A 17,496-nucleotide genomic window follows, 5' to 3' on the forward strand; every position below is an offset into this window, starting at 1 on the left:
GAGCGCATGCAGAAAAAGAAGCCCGAATATCAGAGGAGATGAGACAAAAGAAGGAGTCTGCTGAGCAAGAAAAGCAACGTCTTCTGGATGAGAAAGATGAAAAGGAGAGGAGAGATTTAATAGTAAGTGTGATATCATACCTACTTCCTTCTAACAATACCTAAACGACTAGTCAACAAACATACTGAAAAAAAGAGCAGCCTTTAAAAAGATTTGGTTGGTACTTGAGATAAATACAGCTGAAAAACTTGAAGATGTAACTTTACCTGTACACATCTCGGTATTACTTCATGTTGCTGTAACCACTAGGGCCCCCACTTCCCCCGATTGGTTGTTATGAACTTTACTCCACAGTGGTATCTCGGGAACGTTTTGTGACCCATCTGTTACTATTTATCAAACTACAGCCATTCACTATAGTCTTCCAGCATGGTGACACTAGACCCCATTACTGCAAGGCAGCCACTGGACTTCCTCAGTAACATGAACGTTAACGTTTGGCCATGGCCTGTATGTTCGCTGGCCAAGAACCCCATCGACAATTTGTGGGATCATCTTGACAGGCAAGTCAGATGGCGACCAATACGACCAGTAAACCAGCAGGACTTGGAGGACGCCATCAGGCATTCGGAGCGGAGACGTGTTGTAGCCTGAAATGATGAATGAGGCGGACAAATGAGTGATTTCTGACTTTACAGTGACTCACAAGTCTCTAGTCACACATGCGCCTGATCTAAGTTGACCCCCTGTTGTACCATTAATAGTCATAAATGTCTTCTTTTATGGAGTGATACAAAAATATATTTTTTGTTGTTAATGCTGGTGGCTTTGGAAGGTAGAGGTATTCGGGAGACAAGGGAATGAAAGATATCATTAATATCTACTGACTTTTTGGTAGAAAACTGGCCTTGGTTTCGATCATTTCACAATACATCTTGGTTCTACATTTTCAGCAATTTGGATGGGGTCCAAAGAAGACAGAACGAGGAAGATGGACATCACAGGTATCAACAGATAATAATGAGTGTTAGAAACATGATAAATAAAATATATAATAATCTAACTCTTGCACATAATTGAACTCTCCCTGTAACTAATATACATTACGTCATATTTTCCTTTCATCAAACACTCTGCAGGCGGTTGAACATCTTCGCAACCAATTTCTTGAACACATGTATGACAAGGAAGGGAAGCTGATACGTGGGAAGATCTTGATATTTGGTCCTACCTGTGCTGGAAAGTCCTCCTTCTGTAATGGCCTGAGATCAGCACTGAAGGATTCTGCCAACTACTATGCCGTTGGTAATCTTGTCGAGTCACTTACTAGCAACGTAAGTATTTAACCGGGAACAAATCTGGAATAAGCTGAAACTTCATTTCACAAAAACCGGTTGTTAATATCTCAGAAACATATGCATACTAAGAAACCTCCTCTGTCGTCATCTATTGTTTTTCAGGTGACTTATTTTCACACACCGGTCTCTGAAGTTTTTAAAGTAAGGATCCCCAATGTTCATGATATATATTTTAACACACGTCATACTTACCTTCACATTCGCTGTAGATCTGGAAGCTGCTGAATTAGTTCACTAGAAACATTGCATCACTGGAAAGTCATTACCCCATTCTTTAAAATAATAACCTATAATACACCCATAAACGTTTTCTTCAAACATTTCCTGATCCTTGAACTGGAACTCATGCACCACCTTCGTTAATATGTCTTAGCCTACTACCAATTCCTACATGTCAGTGCCAAAACTTATTCTTTGTGATAAAAATGCTTCTGATTTGTCGGTTGACTACAAAGATTCAATAAAACTAATGTTTGTGTTGTACATTTCTTAAAAAAAATTGTTGCACGTTCATTTTTATCAGGAGAAATTTGTGTTGCATGTACATAATTGACTAGGTGCCAATGTCATTCATTGAAATCCCAGTCATCACCTTATGTTTCCCCGTTCACCCAAACCAGTTTATTTTACAGTTCCACTCTACACAATATGGTGACCACTGGATTATTGACATGCCAGGAATATTTGAATCTAATGATTCAAAAACGGAGAATATTGAAGCTATTGTATCCCGCAGGGTTCGCTTTGATGCCCAGGTAAGCACTGCACAGTACTATCATCTTAAAGTTTTAGATATGGACAAAATAGAAATTGAAATATACATTTGTTAAATCATCATTCATGACCTACTGATTCATTTTTTTGTTTCAAGATTACAAAACGTCTTGATGTGACAGGCAACCTGCAAGAGGCACGAAGGGACGTGTCATGTGTTGTGCTGGTTCTCCACCATGGCATCACTGTGGGTGATGAATTGAAACGTCAGATAGATGCTGTCATACGATTGGGGGGAGATGGCGGTAAGTTAAAACATTGGCACACCCTCAGGTCCTGAAACTAGTAAAACTGCCATGTGTATTTTTGTGCCATTTTGAAACTGTGTGAATTAATTGAACTTAACAAAACTTTCAACGTATTTTTCTCAGTGACTGCTGCTGCTGCTCCTGCTGCAATATTGCCAAACCGCAGGATTTGAATACTTCCAAAATACAACTGAAGAAAGCTCATGGCATATGAATAGGTCATTTAGAGTCTCAGCATCTTGAGTTGATGGTATAATTTCCATATCATAAGCAGGCCTCCATGAATCACCATTAAATTGTGAAGAGACCAGGTGTTCTCGAAAAGGTGAGCGTGCCTTGGCCTACCAGTGGCACCCATCAGACACACATGCAATGGCAAGTCGCAGCTCTGTAGTGTCTTCATGTTTTGGAATACACACTCTTGGATGAATATCTCTATCATACAGTGTGGTGGAAAGTGTTTTGTTAAGCGGATTCTTTATGCATAAATCGGAATATGAGACAAGCGAGGCGGTCTCTCTGATCTCCTTTATTTCCACTTCAGGTTATTTAATGTTATCAGATGATAGATAACAATCTCCAACTGTATACAAAGAAGAAGAATGTAATACCTGATATACATAACAGTTCCCAAAAATATGAATATAGAGGACAATATCCAGGATAATCACTTCTGAAATGACTTGTTTCTTTCATAAAACAGAATCCATGTATAGAAATGAGGCTATATATCAGGCCAAGGTCACTCCTTTCGAAATGTGTAACCATAAACGATAAGTGGGATATGCTTTAGGATGTGTGTTTTACGATCGCTATACAATAGTGACTTCAGTTATTTCACCTGTACTGATTTAATGTATCTTGTTTCAGCTCTGTCCTACCACCTGGTGCTGACTCACCTGGATGAGTGTGACCCACAGTTCAAGGACCCAGATAACATCCCCAACCTGTACAATTCTCCTCTAGTACAGGAATCTGTGAAGAACGTGTCAGAAGATACTGGCATTCCACCATACGCCATCAGTTACGTGAAGAAGTATGTGACAGAAACAGAAACAGACACCAACACTAAGGTGCTTCACCTGGGAGCTCTTGACAGAATCCTCACCTCTGCAGCTGACCAAGTGGAGAAGATGATTGATTTAAAACTGCAGAAGAAGATGTATGAGGATGCCCCTGATACTGAGGAGACACAGGCTGTATCTGAAGATAATGCTGAGCCGCTACAAGATGAATCAGTCAGCTGGGACATCCCAGTGTTGATATCATCTGGGATATTTAGAATTGCATCAGTCTGAGGCATCATTTGAATACAATTATTAAGGAGTGCAGAAACATGCGATGTCTCATGTCTATATATTTGTCCTGTCTAATGCATGCTCATAAAGCAAATTTATAATGATAGATTTTGCAATTACCGTCGTGTACATTAGAAAAGTTTATTGGTTTGAAGCCTGTGTTTGAGAACATCTTCATCATATACTTATGATAGCATCGACAATTCCTTAAAGGCAAAACATTTAATACATTAGACAAGTCGAATTCCACTCCAGAAATTTCCAGAAAAAAGTTCGTCCTTAATTTCGCCAGTTGGAATATGTTGCATTCGTGTTCGGCTCCACAGGAGCCACGAGTTTCATTAAATGCGAATATGTATTAATAATAATTTATTCTGATTATCTTATGAAGTAGCGGGACGTTTTTGAAATATTATCGTTTCTTAAACACTTTCCATCAAAGCGGAAAACAAATGATAAAACAAAAATTGGTGGTGGAGTAAAAGCGCTAGCTCCAAACGCTGAAGACCTGGGTTCGATTCCAAAATATAGGTACAATGTGTGAAGCCTATTTCTGGTGTCCCCGCCGTGATATTTCTGATATTGTGAAAGACCCGAAGATAATTTTTTACATTTTGTATGCTATTTGAGCAGTATCTTTCCTATTGAACAATGGAATACATAATTTACCATAAATGTGTCAAAAAAACATGAACCATGCTCCTCTATTGTGCCTGCTAACGACTCTGTACTCTTGTGATGGGGTTATATGTTGTGGCGGGAAGCTCTGGACGAACTGGTCTTTTATTACTTTTCATAAGTGACGCACGTTGTAGACAAATTTGCAGGGCTTATTTCATCTGTAAATTCAGTCTTACAGGTTTTCGTCAACATTTGATTCATTATGGTAAATATATGTTTAGTGTCAAGTGTTAAACATGTTTTTATTCAGTCACCTGGAATATAACATATTCCAGGACTCACTTGGCTTCTCTACTGATCTTTAAATTTGTCCAGACACAATAGGTAAAATGACTTTATGAAAAACATCTCTTATTTAGGATTGCCTATCAAACAATATGAAAAAATGTGTTAACGTAAAATTCTCGACTTCTCAAAACGAACTGACATCAATAATGACGTGAAAACCCACTTTTGCCACTATATAGTGCTGTGCACATGATTTTGACGTGGCCATTTCTGTTTAAATACACAATAAGGGCCGACAATGATAACTGATCAAAATGTTAAAGGTTTCTTAAAAAGGTTTTTACACATGCTTTATATTCACTATTAATGAATACTTAGGTATATATGTTACACACTCAACAGTAACACTTCGTTATATAGCTTGAATTTGCAATCTAAAACGGACCATCAAAAGCATTTGGCGATTACTTAAGATAATGAGGTAGCCAGTCACGTGATTTGTGTGACGTCATACCGGACAGTTGTAGCATCAAAACACACAAGTTGCGCAACGGTGCCGCGCCGAATCGCTCTCGGAAATCTTCTTTTATCTTCACCAATAATTCGACCCACAAGGTCAAAACTGGATTTGGAAGGTCTACCCCATACAGATACTGACATAGAAGTACAACCTTTTCAATTTGAACAAATTTCTGGCAGCAAGAACGACCAGAATACTGACGACGATTCCAGCAGTTCACAAGAAAACAGTGACGATCCCGATCTCGACGATGTTTTGAATAGGCCTCACACAGACTGGTATGCTAGTAATTAGCGTGCCATATATTCAGGAAAACAGATTAAATATGGAATAAATCTTTCAGCTGTCACGGTAAAATGTGTAGTCACAATTACCGCAATGTTAGACCAATAATAATATGCGAAGCCACGCCTATATATGTGACAGTAAATGCTCAAATCGCGAGTTACAAGTAAATCGTTTCAATATAATTTGTCAGACTTTTCACCTTAATTATTAAATGTGTTATAAAACTTCTTCTGACTAAATATACCCAACAGAAGGATCGAATATGAGGATCAACCTTTCTGTGAAATACCATTACGTATGTAACAATACACGTACACTAGCACAGTACCCTAAATTCGTAAGTGTAACATTATCAGTGTTGCCGGTGCATCGAAGTTCAATTTTATAACACATTCAATCTCCATAGACGTCCCATTTTTGAAAATGTATATTCCACAATAACTATCACAACAGCTTACCAATAGCTAGACGTCTGTTTGGAGATTGTTGTACTTTCCCTCTTCTATGGAAGTAAAGAAAACATGCCTCAGTCTTTGTTAAGTTAAAGAGATAACAGATATATTTGAGCATAACACTATCATTAATACAGTTTTAAAACACGGGCTAGAGGCCACCAGTAACCAACACTAGACCATCTCGCTGGGGATCATGGGGACTTACAGTGCCTCTGCTTCCTGCATGATACCCAGCAGTATTTAAGTCATCACTTTAGCCACAGGGGGTTGAGCACAATGCCAGCCAATATTAAGAAAAACCCCGGAATTGAGTTGGCTTAAAAAAACTGGTTGATGATAGTTAAATCGATTATGATTATATTTCGTGTCACACAGGGGGAGAATAATTTTATGATACTTTAACCCCCTGGACAGAGCCTTCAATAATGTCAGTTGATAATAACATCACACCAAATTTAAAAACAAGCATCTAATTATTTGCATTCATATTTAAAATCTATTTTACAGACCAATTTGGATTAGTTTCTGACTTTTTTAGATGGGTTTGAGTGAGGTATACTTCAGGCTTCGCCATCTGCCAGGGAAAAGGATAAGGTGATATGTTATCAAGATTAATTTTAGCTGCAGTGATGTGTGGTTGAATTCTGTTTCCAAGTGGTGGAATCAAGTTTGCACAAATGTTTAAACAGGTTTTCATATTGAGGGTGGAAAACACAATCACATGCTGGATTTGATTTACTTGAGTACAGTTTAGTAACGTAAAGCAGTGAAAGTTTGATGCGGCGCTGTTCGAGTATAGGTGCATCAGCTCCCACATACAAACTGTCCACGTGAGAAGTCCTAAAAGCTTGAAGACAGAGCCTAAGCCTTGATGGCTTTATAGTGTCCAATTTTTCTAAATTGCTTTTGAAGGCTCCACCATAGACAATGAAACCATAGTGTAGTTTTAGCTTATTAACGATCTGTAATGTGAAACAACTATTAACAAGTAGAGATCCTTCAGGCACTTTGCCTTAATATATATTTGATGTGTGGTAACAATGTCAGATGACGGTCAAATATGAGGCTTAGGAATTTGGCCCCTTCTACTACTTTGATAGGAGTACCATCTAAATATAAATCTGGATCCCTGTGAGGTATATATTTACGACAATAGTGGATACAGTTTGTTTTAGATTTAAAAAACAAATTTGAAGCCGTTTTCGTTCGCAAATTTTTGAATTTTGTTAAGACAGAGCTGTAGCTTCTCTCTATTGTATTCTTACCACGACAAGAAATGTTGAAATCATCCAGTAAAAGTGAACCATCAACGCTATTGTTTAATACTTTAGACTATTGATTTCGAGGCTGAAAAGTGTGACTAATAATATATTGCCTTGAGGGAAATGATCTGACAGGGTAGAGCCCACTCGTACTTGAAATTATCTGTTGTTTAATAATTGAGATATGAACTGAGGTAATCTGCCCTGCAACTCTGTTAAAATACAATATTTCCACGTTACATATCACATGCCTTCTCTAGATCTAAAAATATTGATGCAGTGTGCGTTTGTAGACAATGGAATTTTAAATAAATGATTCTAAACGCACCAAATGGTCCATGCTTTTTCTGTTTTTTCGGAAACGACACTGGATGTCACTGAATAGGTTATCGGTCTCAAGTACCAGACTAATCAATTGTTAACAATGTGCTCCATGGTTTTACAAACTTAGCTAGATAATCATATTGTAGGTAATTGGATGAATCTGTATTATCCTGTCCAGGCTTTGAAATAGGAATAATAATAGCATTGTGCCACGAAGGAGGAACATTTCTGGTTGTCCATATCTCATGAAATATATTAAGTAACGTTTCCAAACGTGAATCGGGCAAGTGTTTCAGGAGCACATAGAGGATGTTGTCGGCTCCTGCTGCAGTGTCATGAGGCAGTATATAATTCATGGAGTGAAAATGTTTCATTGTAGTCCTCACCATTATCAGAGTTAAAAATAACTTTTTGTCTTTTCCTGCTTTTTTTGAAAACTCTGAAATTGAGGATAATAGTTTGATGATGACGAATGGTTTGCCGAAGTGTCACCAAGTATTTTGGCAATTTCGGATTTAGTAGTTAAAAGTGTATTACCATCTCTAAGATGGTGAGGTGAAATGGGGTTTAACCTCCAAGGTTATTGCACTTATATAGTGACGTGCATGCCCATGTGTGTGTTGCTGCTTGTACCAGTCCGGACTGATGCTGATGCTGATTTATAGTGCTATCTCACTAAGATACCATGCCGCAGTTTATCTTGAATACCAAACTCAAACACAGAATACTGACTCTGACCCGACCAGTCCTTGTTTTAGACCCTTAATGCCGGGCGCCAGACAGGATAACAACAAGTACAATTTGTTAACATCTTTTGGTATGATGCGACCTGTTCACTAATCTTCCAGTGTCTGCCCCAGTTCAGATATATCACTGCACTGAAGCTCGATGTGTGAATAAAGCCCAAAATAATGCAGGTCTTAATGTTTATTACTCAGGTAAAACACACAACCATGGGTATGGTCCATCGTCATTGTATTCTCCGAGACGTGACTGGTGAACATGGTTTACAACAAATAATCATGCAGATAAACATCTAGCAAAAGTTGATCAGTTCTAGGCGTAAAGGAGATCATAATAGTTTGAGTGCGATTTGCACACCTTACTCGTGTTTGAATAGCAGACTATCAATGAAAACAACATTCCTGAAAGCCTAACAACTGCACCAGACACCATCCACTTATTCTTTTATGATCAAAGTGAAAAGTTCAATGCACAGCTGTGGAAAATGCATGTCCCTTTTGTTATCAACAATGAATATATTTTACCAATGCTGAATGTAAAGTGTAACGTGTATTAATTTTATGGCGTATTTTAAGGGTCTGCTTGTGGCATATTATATTGTGTCTCTACACAGAGAGAAACTCAAGTTGATGGATTCAACCACGTGTTTCTCACGTCCTCGCAGTGCAAATGTCAACTTTTGTTTGCTATACAGGTGAATATTTGACGAGGCACATTCAAATTCTTTTCCAATCAAATCCCTTTTAAATCGGTCATTATAAATCAATTGCTAGTAATGGTCGCATTATAATGTTGGTATTGAAATGACAAGGCAATGGAGTAAACAACTATAATGAGAACTTGCACACCTGTTGATATTGAAGACAGAAGTATACAGAACATTGTTGATGTCTTAACAACTGCATCTGCCAACCACCTGCACAACATCTAAAGATTGTGGTGAACATGTGATAGGCTTAAACAAGTGAATTGTGATCAACATACAAGACCATTGTCACTCGACCTGTGTAATTCGTCATTAAAAAAGGTATCGCCAATGGAAGACCTTCAAAGATTCTCAAGGACGTGTGCACCTGCGTCCAGTAGCCAGTATGTGTGATTAGCTGTGAGTGCCGAGTAACGGGAATATCCCTAGCCCATGCTGTATATTCAGAAGCGCCACTCTATTAGTCATGTGTTTTCTTTTTATCTTGAGTAACTGGTAGCGCAATACTAAAACATAACCTTTAGCATGCATTTACTTATTCTTCATATGAATGTACCTTGTGTATGCGAGTGAATTTGACTGAAATGTGCATTGGATGTTTCACCACCCGAAATGAGAGCAAGGCGATATTAATGACTTCCTAGATGTTTACCAGGTAGGGGTTAGCAGGTATAATTCATGACATTGCAAATTTAATAATCAGCGCCTAATCACCTCATGTAAACATCAACACTTAAACTTCAAGTCATGCTTAAATTATTATTCATATCAGTAACAAACTGGAATTTAGCCGCGATATCTGTATTAAGGCGTTAGTTTCTAAGAAATTTAAATGTATCCTCTACATGCAGTTATAACAGAAAAAGGAAAATAGATATAAAACAGGCAAACGAATTCTTGACACCAAGACGTGGCGAATTTATATTTAGGTCTATATGTGATCTAGTTGGCAAATAGGTGCCTCACTCTAAGATGGGGCTCACCCCAAACAAAGGACAATAATTTGGAAATTACTAAGCAAATGTCATTCTTAACAACTTTGCACGAAGACCTTGCATAATGTAACACTGATCAAACAACTGTAAAGACACCAAAGGCTGGACTGCTGTAGGCTTGACATAAAGGGAAAGTTGACTATTGTTTCCCTCTTGTAATGCTGTCTTGTGGAGCGATTTTCTGGGAAATACCACTATTGAAGAAACCATTAATACTCCCTTCGCCCTAAAACGCACGCACGCATATATATATATATATATATACTCACACGCAAAAGAAGCGCAAGTGGTTTAAGGCGTCTAACGTAATGGTTTATGGTGAATGTATTCGCATGCCCTTGTATATATATCACTACTTAAAAATCATAAGATACTGGTTAAAATTACTAAAAATGCCAGTAAGTAGATTGCCAAAAAAATGTTATAATATGATGCTATTGTATGAAAAGAATGGAGATCAAAATTGGGCATTCAATTTTAAATGTCTACTGTATAAATGTGGGTATGGTTACATCTGGGAAAACCAATACACGAAACCATAAAATGATACGAGTTTTAGCATGTAGTGAAGCCTGATGGTGTTATCAATATATTTGGTTGCATTTTGGAAGCCCCGAGTAAAAACGCAACATAAAAAAAGAATCGCCAAAACGCACCATTTCAATGAATATGTGGGTAGCATGAACACATTTCTCGCGAAATCGAAAATTCGCGAACTGGAGAGTATGTCCAAGATGTTGCCTGTCATTTCAATGTTAACATAACCAGGATTTACCGTTTCCTGCATCGATACAATGCTACACAGACCCCACATGTGACCTTCCTCGGAGCGGTCGTCCTAGGGTCACCACACCTCGACAAGATCGGCAGATTACCCATCAAGATCAGCGACATCCGTTTCTAACTGCAAGTGAAAGTGCTCGACAGACCATAGGAACACATAACTGACACATTAGCCGAGACAACCTCAGCACGTCGTCCTGTTCTCCAACCACAGCATCGAGAAGCACGACTTAGGGTCATCACAATTGGCGTCATCGTGAGTGGAGGCGTGTCATCTTCTCCGATGAAAGTCGCGTTTGTGTCTCCCATGCAGACGGAAGAGTCAATTAGTTTATTCATATATAACTGTAAGGCAACATGCCCATAGTACAGAATACATGACAATGTGGAAGCGGTTAGGAATGTTACAAGGATTCATTTCTTAATAACATGGCATGATATATAAAGAGAGAGAGATTTTGTATAGCCGTTTTGCTCACATGTGAAATTAAAGAGATAAACTTGTATTTATTTGGATGTACATAGTATTTCTGTTCAATATATTTTTTCCTTAAATTATCATATTTACAACATACAAGTAGAAAATGAAATTCATCTTCGACAACATTTAAAGACCATTGTTTACCTAATCTTAAACATTTGGGTATTTTGTTGTGCCTGCCAACTTCAACCATTAAGCTGTGTGAGCTGCATCTAAATTGTGTTAATGATATTCTGCATTTTCTTATATTTACATCAGTTAAATATTTTTCTGCGCATATTTGCATTTTAAAATATCTATATTATTTGCTAGAAACATCTACAGTAGATCTCCATGTTTGAAAGTACATGTCAAAAAGCGTCTGCCTTATTTTCGATATGAACACGGCATGATTCTCTAAGAAACATTGGTTTTCCCAGATGTAACCATACCCACATTTATACAGTAGACATTTAAAATTGAATGCCCAATTTTGATCTCCATTCTTTTCATACAATAGCATCATATTATAACATTTTTTTGGCAATCTACTTACTGGCATTTTTAGTAATTTTAACCAGTATCTTATGATTTTTAAGTAGTGATATATATACAAGGGCATGCGAATACATTCACCATAAACCATTACGTTAGACGCCTTAAACCACTTGCGCTTCTTTTGCGTGTGAGTATATATATATATATATATATGCGTGCGTGCGTTTTAGGGCGAAGGGAGTATTAATGGTTTCTTCAATAGTGGTATTTCCCAGAAAATCGCTCCACAAGACAGCATTACAAGAGGGAAACAATAGTCAACTTTCCCTTTATGTCAAGCCTACAGCAGTCCAGCCTTTGGTGTCTTTACAGTTGTTTGATCAGTGTTACATTATGCAAGGTCTTCGTGCAAAGTTGTTAAGAATGACATTTGCTTAGTAATTTCCAAATTATTGTCCTTTGTTTGGGGTGAGCCCCATCTTAGAGTGAGGCACCTATTTGCCAACTAGATCACATATAGACCTAAATATAAATTCGCCACGTCTTGGTGTCAAGAATTCGTTTGCCTGTTTTATATCTATTTTCCTTTTTCTGTTATAACTGCATGTAGAGGATACATTTAAATTTCTTAGAAACTAACGCCTTAATACAGATATCGCGGCTAAATTCCAGTTTGTTACTGATATGAATAATAATTTAAGCATGACTTGAAGTTTAAGTGTTGATGTTTACATGAGGTGATTAGGCGCTGATTATTAAATTTGCAATGTCATGAATTATACCTGCTAACCCCTACCTGTTAAACATCTAGGAAGTCATTAATATCGCCTTGCTCTCATTTCGGGTGGTGAAACATCCAATGCACATTTCAGTCAAATTCACTCGCATACACAAGGTACATTCATATGAAGAATAAGTAAATGCATGCTAAAGGTTATGTTTTAGTATTGTGCTACCAGTTACTCAAGATAAAAAGAAAACACATGACTAATAGAGTGGCGCTTCTGAATATACAGCATGGGCTAGGGATATTCCCGTTACTCGGCACTCACAGCTAATCACACATACTGGCTACTGGACGCAGGTGCACACGTCCTTGAGAATCTTTGAAGGTCTTCCATTGGCGATACCTTTTTTAATGACGAATTACACAGGTCGAGTGACAATGGTCTTGTATGTTGATCACAATTCACTTGTTTAAGCCTATCACATGTTCACCACAATCTTAAGATGTTGTGCAGGTGGTTGGCAGATGCAGTTGTTAAGACATCAACAATGTTCTGTATACTTCTGTCTTCAATATCAACATGTGTGCAAGTTCTCATTATAGTTGTTTACTCCATGGCCTTGTCATTTCAATACCAACATTATAATGCGACCATTACTAGCAATTGATTTATAATGACCGATTTAAAAGGGATTTGATTGGAAAAGAATTTGAATGTGCCTCGTCAAATATTCACCTGTATAGCAAACAAAAGTTGACATTTGCACTGCGAGGACGTGAGAAACACGTGGTTGAATCCATCAACTTGAGTTTCTCTCTGTGTAGAGACACAATATAATATGCCACAAGCAGACCCTTAAAATACGCCATAAAATTAATACACGTTACACTTTACATTCAGCATTGGTAAAATATATTCATTGTTGATAACAAAAGGGACATGCATTTTCCACAGCTGTGCATTGAACTTTTCACTTTGATCATAAAAGAATAAGTGGATGGTGTCTGGTGCAGTTGTTAGGCTTTCAGGAATGTTGTTTTCATTGATAGTCTGCTATTCAAACACGAGTAAGGTGTGCAAATCGCACTCAAACTATTATGATCTCCTTTACGCCTAGAACTGATCAACTTTTGCTAGATGTTTATCTGCATGATTATTTGTTGTAAACCATGTTCACCAGTCACGTCTCGGAGAATACAATGACGATGGACCATACCCATGGTTGTGTGTTTTACCTGAGTAATAAACATTAAGACCTGCATTATTTTGGGCTTTATTCACACATCGAGCTTCAGTGCAGTGATATATCTGAACTGGGGCAGACACTGGAAGATTAGTGAACAGGTCGCATCATACCAAAAGATGTTAACAAATGGTACTTGTTGTTATCCTGTCTGGCGCCCGGCATTAAGGGTCTAAAACAAGGACTGGTCGGGTCAGAGTCAGTATTCTGTGTTTGAATTTGGTATTCAAGATAAACTGCGGCATGGTATCTTAGTGAGATAGCACTATAAATCAGCATCAGCATCAGTCCGGACTGGTACAAGCAGCAACACACACATGGGCATGCACGTCACTATATAAGTGCAATAACCTTGGAGGTTAAACCCCATTTCACCTCACCATCTTAGAGATGGTAATACACTTTTAACTACTAAATCCGAAATTGCCAAAATACTTGGTGACACTTCGGCAAACCATTCGTCATCATCAAACTATTATCCTCAATTTCAGAGTTTTCAAAAAAAGCAGGAAAAGACAAAAAGTTATTTTTAACTCTGATAATGGTGAGGACTACAATGAAACATTTTCACTCCATGAATTATATACTGCCTCATGACACTGCAGCAGGAGCCGACAACATCCTCTATGTGCTCCTGAAACACTTGCCCGATTCACGTTTGGAAACGTTACTTAATATATTTCATGAGATATGGACAACCAGAAATGTTCCTCCTTCGTGGCACAATGCTATTATTATTCCTATTTCAAAGCCTGGACAGGATAATACAGATTCATCCAATTACCTACAATATGATTATCTAGCTAAGTTTGTAAAACCATGGAGCACATTGTTAACAATTGATTAGTCTGGTACTTGAGACCGATAACCTATTCAGTGACATCCAGTGTCGTTTCCGAAAAAACAGAAAAAGCATGGACCATTTGGTGCGTTTAGAATCATTTATTTAAAATTCCATTGTCTACAAACGCACACTGCATCAATATTTTTAGATCTAGAGAAGGCATGTGATATGTAACGTGGAAATATTGTATTTTAACAGAGTTGCAGGGCAGATTACCTCAGTTCATATCTCAATTATTAAACAACAGATAATTTCAAGTACGAGTGGGCTCTACCCTGTCAGATCATTTCCCTCAAGGCAATATATTATTAGTCACACTTTTCAGCCTCGAAATCAATAGTCTAAAGTATTAAACAATAGCGTTGATGGTTCACTTTTACTGGATGATTTCAACATTTCTTGTCGTGGTAAGAATACAATAGAAAGAAGCTACAGCTCTGTCTTAACAAAATTCAAAAATTTGCGAACGAAAACGGCTTCAAATTTGTTTTTTAAATCTAAAACAAACTGTATCCACTATTGTCGTAACTAATACCTCACAGGGATCCAGATTTATATTTAGATGGTACTCCTATCAAAGTAGTAGAAGGGGCCAAATTCCTAAGCCTCATATTTGACCGTCATCTGACATTGTTACCACACATCAAATATATATTAAGGCAAAGTGCCTGAAGGATCTCTACTTGTTAATAGTTGTTTCACATTACAGATCGTTAATAAGCTAAAACTACACTATGGTTTCATTGTCTATGGTGGAGCCTTCAAAAGCAATTTAGAAAAATTGGACACTATAAAGCCATCAAGGCTTAGGCTCTGTCTTCAAGCTTTTAGGACTTCTCACGTGGACAGTTTGTATGTGGGAGCTGATGCACCTATACTCGAACAGCGCCGCATCAAACTTTCACTGCTTTACGTTACTAAACTGTACTCAAGTAAATCAAATCCAGCATGTGATTGTGTTTTCCACCCTCAATATGAAAACCTGTTTAAACATTTGTGCAAACTTGATTCCACCACTTGGAAACAGAATTCAACCACACATCACTGCAGCTAAAATTAATCTTGATAACATATCACCTTATCCTTTTCCCTGGCAGATGGCGAAGCCTGTAGTATACCTCACTCAAACCCATCTAAAAAGGTCAGAAACTAATCCAAATTGGTCTGTAAAATAGATTTTAAATATGAATGCAAATAATTAGATGCTTGTTTTTAAATTTGGTGTGATGTTATTATCAACTGACATTATTGAAGGCTCTGTCCAGGGGGTTAAAGTATCATAAAATTATTCTCCCCCTGTGTGACACGAAATATAATCATAATCGATTTAACTATCATCAACCAGTTTTTTTAAGCCAACTCAATTCCGGGGTTTTTCTTAATATTGGCTGGCATTGTGCTCAACCCCCTGTGGCTAAAGTGAGAACTTAAATACTGCTGGGTATCATGCAGGAAGCAGAGGCACTGTAAGTCCCCATGATCCCCAGCGAGATGGTCTAGTGTTGGTTACTGGTGGCCTCTAGCCCGTGTTTTAAAACTGTATTAATGATAGTGTTATGCTCAAATATATCTGTTATCTCTTTAACTTAACAAAGACTGAGGCATGTTTTCTTTACTTCCATAGAAGAGGGAAAGTACAACAATCTCCAAACAGACGTCTAGCTATTGGTAAGCTGTTGTGATAGTTATTGTGGAATATACATTTTCAAAAATGGGACGTCTATGGAGATTGAATGTGTTATAAAATTGAACTTCGATGCACCGGCAACACTGATAATGTTACACTTACGAATTTAAGGTACTGTGCTAGTGTACGTGTATTGTTACATACGTAATGGTATTTCACATTTTGTACAAACATTTCATTTTAGAATTGCAGGTATATCATATCTTATTTGAACCAAACACCTTAGATAGCATAACCATATATTTTAAGCATCACTGCAATAATGACTTAACCAAAGAATTTGGCACGCATCAACCAAGTCAGCGAGCCTGACCACCCGATCCCGTTACTTGCCTCTTTACGACAAGCAAAGTCGCTTTTTACAGCAAGCATGGGTTGCTGAAGAACTGTTCTACCCCGGATCTTCATGGGTATTCTACATTTCTGACAATTAAGAAGCATCAAAACATAATGCTACGAGCTTCTACGAAATCACAACAATGTAATACAGTTTCAACTCTGTTTAACAATAAATTGCACTTCCTTATAACAAGGTATATCGAAGATCTGATATTATTCAATAATAGTGAAATAGTCCATTCTTTTCCAATCATTTATTTAAATAGAAATATAAGAGACCATCGAGAACGACTTATCATTTTGATTTTAAATCCATGCATAAAGATTATCCAGAAGACTCTTTGTCAAGAGGGATGACTTGACATTTGATACGTATCAATAAGGGTATTTGTTTGCCAGTTAACAACTTTTATAATATAATGGGTAAGTTTCTCAGCAGTATAAAGCCAACGGATAAAAACGATATCCGTTGGAGTCATATGCAGATAGAGATGCAAATATCAAAGGTCAAGTAGGGACTACTTTCTCTGTTTATTAATAAACTACACTCTGGCCCAGTGCACACTCCGGCGCAGTAGTGACGCAGCATAACACATGGAACTCTGGGTAGGAGAGTGTAAACAAACATGGCGTCGCCCTCGTCCTTCGGCGATCGCGTCAGAATTAACCATCGGGAATCTGGATAAACTACAGGGATAATTGCTATCATTATCAAAAGAACAGTCTAATATACTGAAAAGCAGTGTCTAACTGTGACGTAGCTAAGGCATTTTATAAGTTTTGGCAACTTTGGAGATATAAATTTCGAAACAATTTTGCGAGGGCACGAGGTCTAGCCAAGAGGGATCGGTAGTCATATTTCTGCTTGTAGACCTCTTCGGCTTGAAACCTTCTCCACAAATTAAAATAGTTGGATTTGGCCGAAATATAATTGAATTGTTACCTTGTTTCGTTTTGTCGCTGTGTGTACATCTGACTTCACTTCTTAACGTTATTACAGGACAGATCGACTGTCAACAACGTCTGACCGTGT

At 37.7% G+C, this 17,496-nt stretch overlaps 1 protein-coding gene across 1 annotated transcript; it reads left to right on the forward strand.

The window, feature by feature from the left end:
- Window positions 1-353: 353 nt before the first annotated feature.
- Window positions 354-3,713, forward strand: LOC125372510 (interferon-induced protein 44-like). Its single transcript, XM_048382784.1, has 5 exons — window positions 354-1,004; window positions 1,140-1,334; window positions 1,991-2,113; window positions 2,230-2,377; window positions 3,251-3,713. The coding sequence occupies exons 2-5, from the start codon at window positions 1,176-1,178 to the stop codon at window positions 3,676-3,678; spliced, it is 858 nt and encodes a 285-aa protein (XP_048238741.1). The 5' UTR covers window positions 354-1,004; window positions 1,140-1,175; the 3' UTR covers window positions 3,679-3,713.
- The last annotated feature ends 13,783 nt before the right edge of the window (window positions 3,714-17,496 follow it).

Source organism: Haliotis rufescens, unplaced genomic scaffold (genome assembly GCF_023055435.1).
Source record: "Haliotis rufescens isolate VD_foot unplaced genomic scaffold, xgHalRufe1.0.p SCAF_41, whole genome shotgun sequence".
Lineage (NCBI taxonomy): Eukaryota > Metazoa > Mollusca > Gastropoda > Lepetellida > Haliotidae > Haliotis > Haliotis rufescens.

Excerpts from the sequence above, each read along its gene's own strand:
- LOC125372510 (XM_048382784.1), top strand. The coding sequence starts at position 1,176 with ATGTATGACAAGGAAGGGAAGCTGATACGTGGGAAGATCTTGATATTT. Across the intron at positions 1,335-1,990 it reads TCGAGTCACTTACTAGCAAC|TTCCACTCTACACAATATGG; the intron begins GTAAGTATTTAA and ends TTTATTTTACAG. Across the intron at positions 2,114-2,229 it reads GGGTTCGCTTTGATGCCCAG|ATTACAAAACGTCTTGATGT; the intron begins GTAAGCACTGCA and ends TTTTGTTTCAAG.